This window comes from Rhinoderma darwinii, chromosome 10, assembly GCF_050947455.1.
Source record: "Rhinoderma darwinii isolate aRhiDar2 chromosome 10, aRhiDar2.hap1, whole genome shotgun sequence".
Taxonomy (NCBI): domain Eukaryota; kingdom Metazoa; phylum Chordata; class Amphibia; order Anura; family Rhinodermatidae; genus Rhinoderma; species Rhinoderma darwinii.
The window spans coordinates 96617503-96636832 of NC_134696.1; the positions used below are offsets into that span (position 1 = coordinate 96617503).

The window sequence follows — 19330 nt, forward strand, 5'->3', positions numbered from 1 at the left end:
AAAATTAAATACAAAATTAAATAAGAAACAGCAAATCTGCAGAAGAAGATCCGAAACGTTCCTGGTGCCTCATGTATTTACAACTAAGAGTCTCTGGCAGATTTTCCTGAAATAAGTATTTGGTGACTGGATCCAGAATCTGTTGAGAGGGTCTTGTAGTCCACGCCGACCATCAATATCACCAACATCTCGTCCAGTATCTCCATCATCTCCACCAGTATCTCCAACATCTCCTCCAGCATCTCCACCAGTATCACCAGCATCTTCTCCTGTATCACCATCATCTCCACCATCTCCACCATCTCCACCATCTCCACCAGTATGGAAGGGAATGTAGACATATAATCTATGAAGAGAAATAAGGACGTGTTATATATAGTTGTGTGATCTACAATATGCACCTTCTCCAGATTTGGCAAATTTTTCTCTACATAAAAGATGAGGTCTACAAACTTTTCACCCACCCCCCATTTCTTATGAAATGTCCCCATTTTCGGTCTCATCGGCCTTATAAATATAATTGAGTGGATCTAACGGGATGTAGTCAGCACCAACCTAATGCACATCATTGTCCCGTTCATTATATTGTGTGCAGAATACAAGTTTGACTCTTTCAATGTCGAGTTTGATGTCAACCAACTGTCCCAAACACAGATAGTGGGGTACATGCTGTCCTCTTACCTCTAACCCTACTTCTTCTTCTGATTCTTCTTGGTCTTCTTAGATCTCTTTGGACAGTCCTTGTTATTAATGGTCTGTTGATGTTGTTGAAGGTCTGTCTGACCCTGGATGTCACAGGTTTCTTTACTTGGACAGCTCTTGGCTTCATGGCCGATCATTGTGCAGATTGAACAAAAAGATATTGTACACTCATTCTTCTTTTGGCCCATCTTACTGTCGATCTCTGGCATGTCTGAGTAAGTGATGAGTCCTTCTGAGTCCCCCAGGGTGCATCTTTGTGGCAAGTGCTGAAGACCATCAGATGTGGATGGATCTTTCCTTAGCCTGACCGTCACAGACCAGTTGCCAGTCCAAAAGCCAAGGCCATTGAGGATCTTGGTAGGACTTCTCACCACCGTGCAGTATCGTCTCAAGAAGGCAGCAACATGTTTGCCTGGAGTATGAGGGTTTCGCACTGAAACAGTCACTTGTCTCTCTTCACTGTCGGTAGCGCACTGAGTGGAGGAGGATTCAGGTTGCAAGACACTCTCCATTTTACTGTCGATCTCTGGCATGTCTGAGTAAGTGATGAGTCCTTCAGAGTCCCCCAAGGTGCATCTTTGTGGCAAGTGCTGAAGACCATCAGGTGTGGATGGATCTTTCTTCAGTCTGACAATCACCGACCAATTTCCAGTCCAAAAGCCAAGGCCATTGAGGATCTTGGAAGGATTTCTCACCACCGTGCAGTAGCGTCTCAAGAAGGCAGCAACATCTTTGCCTGGAGTATGTGGATTTCGCACGGAAACAGTCACTTCTCTCTCTTCACTTTCAGTAGAATATTGAGAAGAATGAAATTGAGGTCTCAATGTTTTGGCCATTTTCCTGTACCTTCTGCTGATAGCAACTGCAGGATATGGAGGAGAAGAGTCCAACAGGGTCTTCACCAGGAATCTGTATAAGAAATGACAACAAAATCCTGGTTTATATCAGTGAAGGAAGAGATGTGGGGGGTCAGCAGGGCTCCTGGGATTGGCTCCCCCACCATTGTCTGTAAATCTGATTAACATAACACAAGTCTATTCAATAATTACAAACTACACCCAAAACATCTCCCTATGGGAAGTTCCCTCCAAATCTCACCCTCTCCAAAATAGCATCACATGTCTATATCTCATATAATAAATATTAAATACTAAAATAAATGGTTATGTAGGGATGTCATGTATCAGATAGATGGATAGATTTATTTTATATCTATTTCATATCTATCTATCTATCTATCTATCTATCTATGATATATAGAGTTATTAAAAAGAGAAGGTAACGAATCTATCTGTAGATAGATAGATAGATAGATAGATAGATAGATAGATAGATAGATAGATAGATAGATAGATAGATAGATATGAGAGAGATAGATAGATAGATAGATAGATAGATAGATAGATAGATAGATAGATAGATAGATAGATAGATAGATAGATAGATAGATAATTAAGTTGTCTTCATTGTCTGTATCATGTAGAGTAAATCTGATTAACATAACACAAGTCTATTCAATAATTACAAACTACACCCAAAACATCTCCCTCTGGAAAGTTCCCTCCAAATCTCACCCTCTCCAAAATAGTATCACATGTCTGGAGAAGATTTTATCTCTATATCTCATATAATAAATATTAAAATAAATGATTATGTAGGGATGTTATAAATAATAAAATATGATAGCATCTACCAAGTAAACAGATAAAAAATATATAGATAGTTATTAAAAAGAGTAGGTAACTAATTTAACTAGACAAGAATTAAGATGATAGATAGATAGATAGATATGAGATAGATAGATAGATAGATAGATAGATAGATAGATAGATAGATAGATAGATAGATAGATAGATAGATAGATAGATATGAGATAGATAGATAGATAGATAGATAGATAGATAGATAGATAGATAGATAGATAGATAGATAGATAGATAGATAGATAGATAGATAGATAGATATGAGACAGATGCATAGATAATTAAGCTAACCATAAGAAAAACATATTTACATCTATCTATCTATCTATCTATCTATCTATCTATCTATCTATCTATCTATCTATCTATCTATCTATCTATCTATCTATCTATCTATCTCATATCTATCTATCTATCTATCTATCTATCTATCTATCTATCTATCTATCTATCTATCTATCTATCTATCTATCTATCTATCTATCTATCTATCTATCTATCTCATATCTATCTATCTATCTATCTATCTCATATCTATCTATCTATCTAGACAAAAAAAGCAAAATCCAGCAGCACCGGTGAATGAGAAAAGATGGGTGCAAATCCCAGAGAACCGACCAAGCTCTCAATATCCACAGAAATACAAAAATAGGCAGCACACCATAGATGAAGTGAAAAAAAGGGTACTTTATTGGCCCCAAGTGCACTTGGGGCCAATAAAGTACCCTTTTTTTCACTTCATCTATGGTGTGCTGCCTATTTTTGTATTTCTATCTATCTATCTATCTATCTATCTATCTATCTATCTATCTATCTATCTATCTATCTATCGATCGATCTATCTATCTATCTCATATCTATCTATCTATCTATCTATCTATCTATCTATCTATCTATCTATCTATCTATCTATCTATCTATCTATCCATCTATCTATCAATTCAATTCAAAGAAGCTTTATTGGCAGGACCAAATACATATTAGCATTGCCAAAGCAAGTAAGAAGTAAGGGAATGAGGGATAGGGACTGAGGGATTGGGGATAGGGACACATCTAGGGTCGGGGTTATACAAGTCCATGGCATATCATGTCTCTCTCAGTCCATGGCATGCAGTGACATATTGTGCCGCTGTGCCCACTGTGGTTTCCTCTTCACCCAGCAGGATGTAGAGTTTCTCTTCCTCTTCCATGGAGCTGAAGTCCGGTAAGAGATCAGAGAGTCTCCTGAAGTGAGTGTCCCTCACTGCTGAGTATTTGGAGCAGTGTAGCAGGAAGTGGGTCTCATCCTCCACGGCCTCCTGGTCGCACTGTTGGCACAGTCGGCTCTCCCTGGGCTTGTAGGTCTGTCTGTGGCGCCCGGATTCGATGAGCAGGTTGTGGGCGCTCAGTCTGTAGCGGCTCAGGATCTGTCTGTCTCTGGGGTTCGGCAGTTTCTCCAGATATGGCGCCAGTTTATATTCCCGCTGTAGACTCCGGTATATTGTCAGTTTCTGGGATGTCTTTATGTCGTTCCTCCAGTCACTGATATATTCCTCTTGGCCTTTGTTTATTGTCTTCTTGATTTCGGCTTTTGTGAGGCCGCGCTGGGTGACATTTTCTTCAGGCCGGGTCAGGGTGAGATGTTCTGGGGGGCCTGGTTTACCTGGGACCCCTTGGTGTAACAGGGCTTTATGGTGATAGGAACTTTGCCTGCTGCTGTGTAGATGGGCCCAGAATGATAGCGCCCTCTTCTGGATTGTGAGGTGTAGTGGGAATCTCATATCTATCTATCTATCTATCTATCTATCTATCTATCTATCTATCTATCTATCTATCTATCTATCTATCTATCTCATATCTATCTATCTATCTATCTATCTATCTATCTATCTATCTATCTATCTATCTATCTATCTATCTATCTATCTATCTATCTATCTATCTATCTATCTATCATCTATCTATCTATCTCATATCTATCCATCTATCTATCTCATATCTATCTATCTATCTATCTATCTATCTATCTATCTATCTATCTATCTATCTATCTATCTATCTATCTATCTATCTATCTATCTATCTATCTATCTATCTATCTCATATCTATCCATCTATCTATCTATCTATCTATCTATCTATCTATCTATCTATCTATCTATCTATCTATCTATCTATCTATCTATCTATCTATCTCATATCTATCTATCTATCTATCTATCTATCTATCTATCTATCTATCTATCTATCTATCTATCTATCTATCTATCTATCTATCTATCTATCTATCTATCTATCATCTCTATCTATCTATCTATCTATCTATCTATCTATCTATCTATCTATCTATCTATCTATCTATCTATCTATCTATCTATCTATCTATCTCATATCTATCCATCTATCTATCTATCTATCTATCTATCTATCTATCTATCTATCTATCTATCTCATATCTATCTATCTATCTATCTATCTATCTATCTATCTATCTATCTATCTATCTATCTATCTATCTATCTATCTATCTATCTATCTATCTATCTATCTATCATCTCTATCTATCTCTATGTAATATTGTCTTTTATATTTGTGTTTTACTATTGTTTATCTATATTTTATAAATAGTTTCATTATAGATAAATAAACATAGATACTGTAGATAATACTATATAATAAATACTTTTTTCCATTGCCCTCTCCAGAAACTGGTCCGGTATTGGGCAGAAGTCTGGGCAGCGGTGCCCTCTGTTATAATTGAATTGATCTTATAGAATTATCCATGAGACACAATAGTCTGCAGAGACGTCACTCCTGTCTGACAGAATCCCAGGTGTCAGGATCCTTGTAAATCCCATCACTTACTGGTCCCGGATCATTATCATCTCTGTACTGGATCATCATAGAGACTCCACCAACCACTGGCACCAGCTTAGCATGAGAAGAGACATGCAAATACCCGGGAACCACCCATGCCAACTGGAGACACCGGGCATTTCATATGTAGATTAGTGCTCATACAGCCCCAGGAACAATCATATCAATACATAAATGTCTCCCATCAGAGAAAACAAGGGTCAGAAAGGTTGGTCCTTTGTTTCACCTGGGATTAGCGGCACCAGATATGTCTGGCCGCCGCTTATCTCTACCCCTGTTGTGAACACTCAGACAGAAGTGCAAAGCTGACAAACATGTGTATGGCCAATTTTAGGTTCTCACTACACTCAGCCTCTAATGGCTGATAACAGAGAGCTGTAGGTTGCATTAATTGGCGCCTTGCCTTCTTCTTGTAGGGCCATAGCTGTAGTCTGTGCACAGCCATTGCTTTTAAGCAATATTATTATTAGCCACCCCAAACGCTGCATAGGAAATGCGCCCTCTACTGGTGAGTACTCACAGAGAGTATTTTATATGCAGATTCCTGGGTTCAAGGAAGAAATGGACTGTAGATAAAGGGGAGCAGGTTGTGTCTCTGTAATATCTGAACTACATGATGTCTTCTTCTCCATTCACACCCAAAGCTAAATGCAGAATTGGTCCGTCTTCCTGTTACCGGGGTGCAGGGTATTGTAGGAGCTCTTAGGACAGTTCTACAGCTATGTTAGGTGACATGTCCGTCAGTAGAGAGCGGCTACACAGCTCTCTATTTCCAAGGACAACTGGAAGAATTTTAAAAGCAGCTTTGGATGTGAATAGAGGAAAAAAAAAAAAAAAAGATTGGTAGAAAAGCCGCAAAGCAAACAATATAAAAAGTTGCTTTACTTTTATGTTGATTTAGATGGCCCAAGAAACGGTATTGCAGGCGGTGGCCAAGACATCCAGCAGTGGGTCTTTTTCCATATAGTATTTTAAATGCAGCTTTGGATGTGAATAGAGAAAAAAAAACCGATTGGTACAAAAGCTGCAAAGCAAATTATATGAAAAGTTGCTTTACTTTTAAGTGGATTTAGATGCCCAAAGAAACGGTATTGCAGGCGGTGGCCAAGACAAGCAGCAGGGGGTCTATTTCCATTTTGCTAGTGGCCCCTCCCTCCAGTTAACGCCTCTGCTTATATTTTACTAGACAATTAAAGTGATAACGCCCCCAGTATATATTCAAAGAGAGGGAGTCCTTTTTGTTAGTCGACTTTTATATAATAAATATTTTTATACACAATACGTTACAATGTCTCTAGAAAAAAATTATATAAAACATCAGTTTATCTGCAATGCGATAGGTTAACAAGGGCGTTATTACAAACATGTCAATATAACAATTTTAACTTATAGTCTATATAATAACATTAAATAAAGCTTTGATGCCAAGGCTGAGTGGCACCACTTGGGTAGAAAACGCAGATCTACCAGCATCAACTATATTATAGAGCCCTGAGGAGACGGGACCTAAAGAATCATTTGTCTCACAGCGGGTCTGCAGTCGGTGGCTGTTGTGATACTACAACTCCTAGCATGTAATGAAAACTGTAGATTACTGGTCCCTAAAAACAGGCTGCCAGGGCATGCTGGGAGTTGTAGTTTCACAACAACTGGAGGGCCACGGGTTGCAGACCACTGTCAATTATGCAGCATATACATTAACTTTTTGGGCCGTTTTACCCCATGTTATGAAGATCAAGGGCCAGTTACAATGATCAGTAGTTCGAGAACATATATTATACATCTATTAAGAACCATGAATATTCATGCAGCTAATTTGCATATATTTTTTAGCCACGCCCACATAGTATGGCCATGTTCCCAATGGGCCTCTTGTAACAAAACTACCATGATGCCCATACAGGTCAATCAGAGTTCAGGTTTTATGCCCTAAACCGCACCAGAAAAAGGAAACGTGGACTCTGATTGTTTGATATGAGGAACCGGGATAGTTCTGGTACATGACGCCCCCCTGAGGAGAACTTCAAAAAGACCAGAACCTCTGTCTTCCGATGTTTCATTGACTTTTTTTCCCCCATCAGGACTGGAGGTCCATTTCCCTAGGTCCATTTTAGGAGCCAGGTGTCTTCTGGGGTTCATGGAACTCAATAGAAAAAAAAAAAAGTTGGCCGGCCTTGGCAAACTCTTACCATATTAATGGCACATCGGCTGCCTGGCGCCAGGGATGAGTTAGGTGAGAACCTTACATTTCGGAGGTACATCCATTGTGCTTACCTATGAGATAATACAGAACACTCTAACAGTAACACAACATCTAGTGATGCCACCAAGGTTAGATCTTGTTCGGTGGTGGCTTCTAATCCGGCAACTTCTATCAGTAGCCGAACCCCAGATCCACGCCATTGTGTTCATGAACATGAAACTGGCCCGTTAATAGTTTTTATTCTTGTTCCTGTGGGTTCCAATAAAACTCTTGGACTGCCCACAATAACTGCTGGAGGAGGTCCGCACCATGTAGTACGGGTCACGTCTTGCGGCAGGTGACGCCAACCCTTTACAAGAGGTTCAGTCCAGGTCGTCTTCAAGTAGGTGAGGTTGAAATGTTTTCCAGAGGTCGATGGAAAAAAAGTCCCACTTCAACTTTCGGTGGGAGAGGAGGACTTTTTGGATTTCCATTTCCTTTGAACTCCCCTGGATCTGGTGTTGTGGTAGTATTTTGGCACCAGGTAGTACAAGGTCATGGGTTGATAGGTTGGAATGTAGCTCACCGCACCTCCGGGATACTGGTAGAAGACGGTGGAGGATGGAGCTGGGTTGTAATAATACTGGGCACCCTGTTGTTGGAGAAAGAGAACCAATCAGGACTATAACAAAGGTCATGTGACTGCCCTACGTTATCATTTAAAGGGCATTTCCACAGAAAATACAAAAATTAGCTGTAAATAAGAGTGTCACGTCTGTAATTATATCCCTGTTGCGCGGGCACGCACTCATAAAGGGGTATGGGAATTTTTTGAGTCTGAGAAAGATGGGTGACCACCCCTGGGAAAGTGATGATAGTGTTCAAATTGGTTGTCACCCAGCTTTGTCCACTACTAGACAACTAACGACCTATCCACCTACCGGATAGGTCATCGGTACATGATCTGTGTGGGTCCGACACCAGGACCCCGCACCGTTAAGCCGCTCCCGCTGCCTCCGAGCACAGGACGTACATGCCGGAAGCAGTTGGCTCTGGCCACGGAATAGCGGCCGAGCTGCAGTATTCAAGAGCATAGGAGCAGAGCTGCAGTTCGGCCGCTATACTGTGTACGGAGCCAACTGCTTCCGGCTCCGTACATCGCATAATGGGCTATAACATCTGGTGCCCGCAGCGACCCGGAGCGGCTTAACGGTGCGTGGCCCCGGTGTCGGACCCGCACCGATGATATACTGATGACCTATCCGGTGTATAGGTCATCAGTTGTTCAGTTGTTCAGTGGTGGAAAACCCCTTTAAGGATATGTATTCATCTCGCGAGATGTTATCAGAGGAAATAACAGACTAGAGCAGGTGACTCACTCCCGACACCCGGCGTCCAGAGTCCTTCATGATGCTGCAACCATGAGCTGACTCCAGTGTGACTCACAATTCAGGCTCACAATGTTCTTTGTTATCATGTAATCACCGTACCGTGCCATGACACGCGTCTCCAGCATGTGCCACCCTACACGATGACCGGACAAGTCATCATTTCTTCTTCTGCTGCCATTATCACTAAAATACGGGCACTGCACCTGCCCTCATCTAGGAGCTCTGCCATACTATGCAGGAGGAGCCTATTGCTTTAACTCTATGATGGTTTAAAGGTGTCCTTTATATTGGGACATATGGATGTCATAGAAGGGTTCCCCCACCCAGGACCCTCTCCCATTTGCCAGAGTGGAGAGCTACTCCCCCTCTGGCGGACTCAATTTGCCAAGTATTAAATGGTTAAGAGGAGCTGTCACGTCTCCTGACATGTCTGTTTTAGTAAATACTTGCACTCCCCATGAAATAACAATTTTGGAACATATTTCTTGGAACTCTGCATTGTGCCGTTCCTCTATTACTCCTCCTGGAAATGTATGAATAAATTGACAACTGGGTGTTACCATTCCTCTTCTCAAAGGAGCGTGTCCCTCCACAGTCTGAGACCTTGAGCAATGATTGGACAGTGTCAGTCTGTGTAGGGACACCCCCCCCCCCAAATTGTAACACCCAGCTAGCACAATTTATGAATAAATTTCTAGGAGGAATAACAGAGGAACAGCACAACACAAGAAAAGATTTTCCAGAATTGTTACTTTATGGGGAATACAATTATTTAATAAAACAGACATGTCGGGAGCGGCGACGGATCCTCTTTATAGCTGTTGGTTTAAATGGACGCCATGTTACATTACATTTCTCCTGTTTACCCGACAACATGCTGGGGGTACCGGGAGCCGGACCAGCTGATCGCCGGGGTGGCTTTTATTTTTTACAGAAGGGATTTCTTAAATGGGTCCTACAATTTAATTTGACGGAGCCACAGAAGCAGGAATCGGGGTACAACTTTGTAATATCTTCCCCATGGCCAGTTCTCCACTTTGGGCAGAAGAGCCTATGTTATGGATTGGGCACTTTTACGCACGAGGGGGGGGGGGGGGGGGTGGCACTGTCCTATATGCTGGTGTCAAATCCATAATCCTGGGTATAGAAATGCCCGTCAGCCCGTCAGTTCCCCGGCTTCCGCCTGCAGGGCCCAATGGCAGATACCTGGTGTGATTTTAACCTATCCAACCCTTTTTTTCCCCTCTGGAGATAAACGGCGCCACTGGCAGCCACTTATCGTCTGTTCTATTGCCGCCTCTGGTGGCGGCTGCGGTGCGGCACGACCTGGTGAGTTGGATTGTGTTATTTTAGGTGACTGAACACAGTCAGAGAGATTTAGCAAAACTAGTGCAAGGGAAAAGTGGTCAAAAAAATACTAGCCCAGGGCAACCAATCGGTTTCCAGTTCTTATTTCTTACAGGTGACCTGATTGGCTGATACTAGTTTTGATAAATCTCCCCTATGGTGCGGCGGTATCGTAGCCCAGTTGTCACCCCCTTTCTGTCATACAGACCGGTCATGATGCTGCGGGACTTACTATTTTCTGGGTGTCGATCGCAGGTTTCTTTTTGCTGCCGCCGCTTTCTTCGTCCTCGCTGGAGCATTCTGAGGGAGACGCGCTAATGTCTGAGCCGTCTGAGTGATAGTCCGAGGTGTCCAGTTCCGGTTTCTCCGGGGTCGTCTTTTTAAACTCTTCGTTATCTGGAGCCTTTACAATGAAGGGACTACAACTCTCACCAAGCCTGAGGACAGAGGAAAACGCTGCATGAAGACCTCCGGCCGCTTACTATGAATTATAATGTTATTACCATCCTCATTATCCTCATTCATTAGTTCTCTCTGTTCAGTATTCTGCTTCGTGTCTAATAAAATATGTGGCAACAAAAGTGTCGGATTATTAAATCTGATTATTGTCAGATAATTGTCAGATTATTAATAGTCAGATCATTAAATGTCAGATTATGAATTGTCATATTATTCGTTGTCAGATTATTAATAGTCAGATTATTAATTGTCAGATTATTAAATGTCAGATTATTAATAGTCAGATTATTAATTGTCAGATTATTCGTTGTCAGATTATTAATTGTCAGATTATTAATGGTCAGATTATTAAAGGTCAGATTATTAATTGTCAGATTAATAATTGACAGATTATTAAATGTCATATTATTCATTGTCAGATTATTAATAGTCAGATTATTAACAGTCAGATTATTAACAGTCAGATTATTAATTGTCAGATTATTAATAGTCAGATTATTAATTGTCAGATTATTAAATGTCAAATTATTAATTGTCAGATTATTAATTGTCAGAATATTAAATGTCAGATTATTAATAGTCAGATTATTAAATGTCATATTATTCATTGTCAGATTATTAATAGTCAGATTATTAACAGTCAGATTATTAATAGTCAGATTATTAACAGTCAGATTATTAATTGTCAGATTATTAATAGTCAGATTATTAATTGTCAGATTATTAAATGTCAAATTATTAATTGTCAGATTATTAATTGTCAGAATATTAAATGTCAAATTATTAAATGTCATGTTATTAATGGTCAGATTATTAAATGTCAGATTATTAATAGTCGGATTATTAATAGTCAGATTATTAATTGTCTGATTATTAAATGTCAGATTATTAATAGTCAGATTATTAAATGTCAAATTATTAAATGTCATGTTATTAATGGTCAGATTATTAATAGTCAGATTGTTAATAGTCAGATTATTAATAGTCAGATTATTAAATGTCAGATTATTAATAGTCAGATTGTTAATAGTCAGATTATTAATAGTCAGATTATTAAATGTCAGATTATTAATAGTCGGATTATTAATAGTCAGATTATTAATTGTCTGATTATTAAATGTCAGATTATTAATAGTCATATTCTTAAAAGTCAGATTATTGTCAGATTATTCAACTGATTATGTGATGTTAGATTATATGATTTAATAATGGTTTTCTCCAGGTTTGAGGACCAGGGACATGACTTACCTGCAGCTCACCTCCTTTGGATCAATCCATATAGACATGTTCTTGGGAAAAGCCAACTGGGAGCAGCGCAGTCCGCTCCGAACGCAGGCCCTTAATACGGAGTCATCCACCACCAGATTGTGTTCTATCCGAATACACCTGCGATCCGATGACGTACATAAGATTATTACATATACTCTAGTAGTCTGGTATGTATACATCAGTATACACGAGAAGATGTAGACAATATATAGACACTTAAAGGAACACTCCAGGCATAACTGATACAGTATGCCTAATTCAGAGCCTGAGGGGCGGGGCATGACACAGGAATAGAACACCAAATAGAGAATCCCTGTGTCATGCTCCGCCCCCTCAAGCCCTGCACTATTCATAATGCAGTGTATACATTTTGCCTGGACTGTTTCTTTAATTGATAACTCCACCTTTAACATTGACATTATGTTCAGAACTGGTCTGTCCGTAACCCCCAAATCCTCAATGGTGGACTACTTCTCCCCCCTCCCCCTACTACTTATTCACTATTTAATATGAAAAACATTGCTCTGAATGACACTCCCCTAACAGCTGATTATGCTTAGGGGAGGGGCATTGACAACACAAAGCAAATCCTATACAAATGAAACAGCAACCTGATAGATTTGCAGGCCGGTGATCGCAAATTTGTGTAAATATATTCATGTAAATTGACCAAAGGCGGAGCTAAATCTCAAAGGGGTTGTCGGGTGACAACCTGGTTTTTTTAAAATACTTTTATGACCTGTCAATTAGGCAGTATGGCAGGCAGGGACCGACCTCGGGGACCTTCCCCTTTCCGAGAACGATGGCCATGTTGTTGTAGTGATCTATGCACACTAGATATACCCCAAAAATACGGGAGATTGATAAAAAAAAAAAGTTAAAAAACAGCAACCAATCAACGTACAGCTTCCTGATCGGTTTCTTTGGGCCACTCACTATTCCCTTGAACGTTCTGCTTTAGGTGGAAAAAATTTGCATCAACCTCTTCCGCATGAACGTGGGCCCTTGGGGTCTTTTTTTTTTAGGGGTGTTCCAGACAGCTCTCAAGAAGAGGAAGAGAGTGTCTGACTTCACCCTAATCCCTAGATACATAGGCAGAGTCCGTCAGATTTTGGTAGACCCTGACAAGATAACGTCTGACAACCTTGTTCCCACGGTTAAAGTAGACACCCAGCTAGCGTTTCCTGTGGAAGAATAGCCCCCAGGTAACTGCATTATCCCAGGACAGTGGTATATCAACACACTAGGTATCGGGATAAATTCTGACAACCAGGTTCCCACGCTAGATTCTGGTAGACCCTGACAAGATAACGTCTGACAACCTTGTTCCCACGGTTAAAGTAGACATCCAGCTAGTTTCCTGTGGAAGAATAGCCCCCAGGTAACTGCATTATCTCAGAACAGTGGTATATCAATACACTAGGTATCGGGATAAGTGCTGACAACCAGGTTCCCACGCTATTGGTTGACAGATGAAGGAGTGCCCTGAGGGAAAAAAGCCCTAGGGGATGCCAGGACAATAACCAAACAAAACTTTTTAGTGTGGAACTTAGACAGACTGGATGGAGCTTCCCTTTAACTGATGTCAGAGGCCTTATCCAAATGTTTAACCCATTAACTTCCAAATCTCCATCGGTGCGGGTAAACACTTTACGCAAATCTGTTGAGTGTCGTTCTTACCTGTAGGCCTGGCCTTTCTGTGGGCTGTCAGGATACCAGTGTCCTTCATACTTGGCGCATAAGATCGAGGTCAGCGTTTCGGTAAACCGCTCCACCTGCCGGCTGTCCAGCTTTTGATGACGATTCAGAAGTCTTACGATGTAAGACGCCCCAAGTTTTACTTCTTCATGCATCGCAGATTTATACAGTCCAGTAATCTCCCCTATAGAAACGTAGACGACGAAACGTTAAAGAAATCGTCCTAAATCACTTCCGATAGTCAAAACGTCTATAATCTTAGGCCATGTTCACATTGCGTTTTCTCTGTACGTTTCACGTATGCGTCAGGAAAGCTTCCAGCACATACATCAGTCCCTGGCCTCCGTTTTATCGATACATCATGGGCTTTTTAATCGTTTTTCATAACGTATACATTAAACGGGTGCCAATATATTTCATGGGCGACGAATGCCCCTGTTAGGCGACCGTCACAGCCTCCGTTTAACTTATACATTGCAAGCTCTCCCTGCCGTATATGCCAAACGGAGACCATTGAAAAGAGCCTTACCTGTATCGATCACTAGCGGCGGAGTGGCGCAGGGGTTGCCCAGGATTAGAAAAATATGGCTGCATTTTACAGAAACAGCGCCACACCTGTCTACAGGTTGTGTATGGTATTGCAGTTAAGCTCCATTGAAATGAATTGGGCTGAGCTGCAGTACCAGACACAACCTGTAGACAGGTGTGGCACTGTTTTCGGAAGAAAGCAGCCATGTTTTTCTAGAACTGGACAACCCCTTTAGGCTCCGTATAGAGAGCTTGGGGGGGGGGGGGGGTGAACACTGCGGATTTTGTGTTTTTGGATGTCCTGTCTGCTTTTACTTTCATTCTCAGTATAATAAGAGGTTTCTGGGAACAGCTGGGAAATATGTAACTGGGATAAGGAAGAAAATGACCCAAATTTCCACAGAGAGTGAAGACGAACAAACAAGTCAGAAAATGGCGGGAAAAATGACTATAAAGACTGATATATTTAAAGGAATTGTCCACCAAAGCCTTATTCCTTGTTCTTTGCCCCCCAATTTTACCTTGAGACCAGGATAACAGAGCGGTTGCTAGGGAGGTGCTGCCTGACAACCCAATGGAGAATACTATGGTTGTTAGGCAGTGTATCCATAGCAACAAGACTGTCTCAGGCAGTTCTTCTCCAAATACATGATGCCCCCATTTAAAGGGCACCTGTCTCATTAGGAACCCCTCACAAGTTGTTGTAAATGACAGCTGACCGTCTCCAGCCTGCGACATTGAGCTCGCACTTTATTTTTTTTACACCGGATGATAAGACCCCGCACTTTTTGAGAAAGTGGCCGGAACAAGACGTTCTATGTATGGGGTAATGAAGGTCATGCACTGGTGGTGATAGAACAGGACGCTCCGACCGGTAATGTTTTCTCAGAAACGTCCTGATACGTCTCCAGCCGTGCGATAAACACGCAAATTATGATATATCGGATAATATCGCCCCCTACTGTTACGACACAGAGGTGACTGCTAATATTGTATTGAGAATGAACTTCCTGCAAAAGTGATCGGTGACAATCTGCTACTGCAGGAAGAGATAAGCAGCGCCTATGCAGCCCCTTAACCCCTTAAGGACCAGGCCATTTTTTGTTTTTTTTTTCATTTTCGTTTTTTTTCTCCGGCTCCTTCCCAGGGACATAACTTTTTAGTTTTTCGTTTAGGTGAGGGCTCGTTTTTTGCGGGACGTCTTGTAGTTTTTTACTCTTTATTGGACCACATAATGTACTAAAAAACGGATGATTCCGTATTGTTTTTGGGTTTTGTTTTTATGGCGTTTGATACCGTAAAATCTAATACGGTTATGGCGATGCCAAATTGATATAGTTTTAATTTTTTTTACATATTTTTCTACTTTTACAAAAAAAATTTTTTTTTAATTGTTTTGTTTCGCCATAATTTGAGAGTCGCCATTTTTTCTTTTTCCGTGGATGGAGCGTGTGAGGGCTTGTTATGATGGGGCGAGCTGTAATTTTTATTGATATAATTTTGGGGTACATAAGACTTTTTATTTCATTATTTTTAATAAGTGAGGGGACCAAAAAAACGGCGATTCTGGGGTTTTTTTTTTTTTTTTTTACTGGATTTCACCGTACTAAATGAATAACGTTACATCAGAATAGTTAGATCGCGTCCTAGGCGGGCCGATGAGATGACAGGGGCCTCACCCCTGGGTCATCACCTGAGCCCACTCCACTCTTCTCCACCCGCGCCATGACGTACAATTAGGTTAGGGTGCGGGAAGGGGTTAAAAGTGGGCGGCCGATAATAAACGTGGTCAATGACGTATCTGGAGATACGGGACATAAAGGAGGGATCGTGGGGGACAGGGAATTCTCAAGTACTCCCTCTGAAGGACACTACAGTCAGCGCTTGCTCCCGGAAATGGCTGATAACAGAGTACAATAGAATGTATTCAAATAGAGATTAATCCTCAGAATTAACCCTGCGCTTTCCTTGTACACGACCTCAGACGCTCTGTTGTCAGTTTTTAATATTATTATGAAAAGATGGCGCAATCCGTACAAGGAAGTGACGCCAAAACCGGGGCGGAGACGTCTTTATCTCAGGCATCCGGGAAAGGGAGAAATAAAAAACCTCCGAGCAGGAAGGAAGCGTTAAATGAAGTTCTACCCAAATTTCCCAAACGCGTTACTAATTATTTTCACAATGCAAAACCGGTCTGCCAAAAAGCAAACTGTTCTAAAGTAATTCCCTTATATACAGAAAAATTCCCATAATGCAGCATGCCGGATTATCGGAAATGCAAACGCATGATGAGACCCTTTAGGGCCCGGACTCCATGTTGGTATTACCACTGTCTGATCGCGGTACGATACGGGGGGGGGGGGGGGGGGGATAGCGCTATTAGTGCTGATCTACCAGGGCGAATTAAATCCTGGATGCATAAAACAGCAGTAAACGAGCGATTTTATGCGTCCTCCGCGACAAAGTGCTATAATCGCCGTGTATAATATAACCCTGGGGCCCGGGCCTTAGAGGGAGATGCTGTTTATGGAGCTTTTGTTTATGTTGTAATGTGATCACTATAGGATCGCCACCTCTACTATATTTTAATCCCTTTATGTTTAGCCCCTCCTCCTCTCTTACTTTATGGCTTTGCTGAAAAGATTGAGATCCAGGAGCAGGGAAGATCATCATGGAAATGCCTGTGACAACAAGAACCCGGATCTACTATTTGACTACCACCCTGGGACTTTCCAAGAAGACAAAATGAAAGTGAGTAAAATCCCCCACCCCATAACACTTTCACTTGTCAGCTGGGATGAAAATATATAAACAAAGCCAGTGAAATGTAACACAGGAAATCGCACACCCCGCATAGCGTGGTACCAAGTGGCATGGTGCCCACTATTCATTCTAACAGATCCAAAACGCCAACTCAGATATGACGGCAAAATCTATTCATCCATCCAGACTCATATGCATAAAGTCCACTGATCCGGCATCCAGCAGTCCAGCATCTCCCCCCAGGACAGAAGGGAATGTGGCAGCGCCCTCCAACCTGTCGTTCTCCCGCTGATGCGAATCTACAACTCCCAACATCCGCTGGGAGTTGTTGTTTCGATACAGTTAGAGTGTCGCAGGTTGGAGACTATTGTAGGATGGCGACTGATAGTCCAGAAAATCTGATAATTTGGCATTACACAAATCCCATTGATACTGGGCTATCGTCTATATACTGTATACACACATGCCTATTGGCAGGTGCAACGGGGCTCAGTTGCTTTGCAGGGTAGGGCTTCATAACTTCCTGAAGCCTGAAGTTTCAAGCAGTTGCGTTAAAGGGGGTTTCCACTTAAAGGTGTCGCCTAATCTGTCATTTAGAAATTTACGGAACTAATGGGACCTGTATTCCCCATGAAATAATAGTTCTGGAGCATCTTTTCTTAGATTTCTATTTTCTGCTGTTCCTCTGTCTGATAATGTCTGACAATGTCCAATCAGTGATGACAGAGAGAGACTGTGTAGAGACACGCCCCTTTGACAAGGGGAATGGTAACACCCAGTTGTCAATTTATTCATACATTTCTAAGAGGAATAACAGAGGAACAGCACAACGCAGAGTTCTAAGTTTCAGAATGGTTATTTCATGGGGAATACAAGTATTTACTTAAACAGACATGTCAGGAAGGTGACCGGTCCACTTTAAGTGCGTCACTGTGTCAGAGTTTTTGGGTTGTCCCTTTGTTCCGAGGATCTCCCGGGTTAACATCTCATTGACGTGTCAGAAGACTAGTCCCTGAATGTCCCATAAGTGCAAACAAGACGACATAAACCAATGGTGGGTTGTCCCATGAAAGTGGTGGTGACAAGGTCACACGTACCATAGCGGCAACCGGGACCTTAGGGAGGGGGTCTAGTCGGTCCCATCCCCTTTGATATTGGGAGGCAAGAACCTAGTAGCAAACAGGAGGCTGGGAATTGGCACAAGGGTGATGAAAGAGGCATGGAAGCAAAGAGGTCCATGAGAGTAAAGGACGAGAAGGAACATAGAGAAGAAGTGACCCTCCTGCTACTATATCTCCTCTACAGCTTTCCTTAACCTTCTCATACTTTGGTGATCTTCTCGAGTTCTTTGATCGACCATTATAATCGACAAGGTCAGAGAAGAATCGTGTGGATCTCCTTGTCATCACGTTGGTCCAACGCCATCGATGATATGACCTGACCACAGACCTCAGGACCCCCAAGACATCAGGCAAGGATAAGTGATGACTCCGGACATGACTGTTGCACCAGTCAAGTTGTGATAGAGTTGACTATAACTTTGGGTCGTTTCGGAGCAGTCGCGTGATAATAACCCCCCCCCCCCCCCATATAAGTCATTACGGAATCGTCATGTGGTTCCCACACAGTTCTTCCCACTCATCTCTATAGGAATGTGACTCAAGGATGGGGGAAGGAGGTCAGAAAAGAGACGCCACCTCCTTAGGTGGGTGAAGTTTCTGGCCTGGGGGTCCGGCTGTGATCACAACTCTACAAGTGTCATATAATACAAAGCCCCGGAGATCGGCAGTATTACAATAATACACCCTGAATCCTACAGAATAGCGCCATCGTATGAGGTCACGCAGTATTGCACCACTAGGCACACGTCTATATGTATTGGGTTTTTCTTTTCTTCGCTCCATGAGGCCCCCATAGAGTAAAATTAACCCCGGACGCACAGATAATTCGACCACAGCCGAGGTCGAGCGTGAACGCGATTATCTGTGCGTAGGGGACAATGTAAATATTCATTCAAATTGATAGTCACAGTCCTAAAAATAATCCCAAACACATGGAACGACTACAAGTCTCAACATTCCCAACTCATCTGTCCCCAGAAGTCATGTTGGGACTCGTAGTTCTAAAACTAGTCGTAAATTCTGGGATTACTAAAGCAATAATGAAAAGTTACTACAAAGTGCTGGGAGGACTACAAGGCTCAGCAGTTGTTACTCTCCTAACACTTGATGCCCAGCCTGAGCCAATCAAGCACGTGTATCCTCCAACCTCAGCACTGAGAGGGTTAACCTTGTGTAGAGTTGTATCAGTAAGGATATGGAGTTAGTATGAGGGGCACGTGGTGTGGAGGGAAGGATATGGCACTCACCCTGGCGCTGCTGCTGCTGACTCTCCGGTTCTTTGTGTGTGATGAGAAGAACACGCTGCAGACC

The 19330-nt window shown here is 41.9% G+C and overlaps 2 protein-coding genes across 2 annotated transcripts; both read right to left on the reverse strand.

Annotated features, from left to right (window-relative positions):
- Window positions 1-272: 272 nt before the first annotated feature.
- Window positions 273-1538, reverse strand: LOC142662650 (uncharacterized). The gene is made up of 2 exons (XM_075840861.1): window positions 682-1538; window positions 273-346 (listed from the first exon to the last, which is right to left on the reverse strand). Exon 1 carries the CDS (start codon window positions 1536-1538, stop codon window positions 690-692), a length of 849 nt encoding a protein of 282 aa, XP_075696976.1. The 3' UTR covers window positions 273-346; window positions 682-689.
- A 5018-nt stretch (window positions 1539-6556) lies between these two features.
- On the reverse strand, window positions 6557-19330 carry LOC142661593 (protein BTG3-like). Its single transcript, XM_075839018.1, has 5 exons — window positions 19267-19330; window positions 13590-13791; window positions 11889-12026; window positions 10414-10618; window positions 6557-8095 (listed from the first exon to the last, which is right to left on the reverse strand). Exons 2-5 carry the CDS (start codon window positions 13760-13762, stop codon window positions 7898-7900), a joined length of 714 nt encoding a protein of 237 aa, XP_075695133.1. The 5' UTR covers window positions 13763-13791; window positions 19267-19330; the 3' UTR covers window positions 6557-7897.

Excerpts from the sequence above, each read along its gene's own strand:
- LOC142662650 (XM_075840861.1), bottom strand. The coding sequence starts at position 1,538 with ATGGCCAAAACATTGAGACCTCAATTTCATTCTTCTCAATATTCTACT.
- LOC142661593 (XM_075839018.1), bottom strand. The coding sequence starts at position 13,762 with ATGCATGAAGAAGTAAAACTTGGGGCGTCTTACATCGTAAGACTTCTG. Across the intron at positions 12,027-13,589 it reads CAGAAAGGCCAGGCCTACAG|GTGTATTCGGATAGAACACA; the intron begins GTAAGAACGACA and ends ATCGGATCGCAG. Across the intron at positions 8,096-10,413 it reads CGATCGACACCCAGAAAATA|GGTGCCCAGTATTATTACAA; the intron begins GTAAGTCCCGCA and ends CTCCAACAACAG.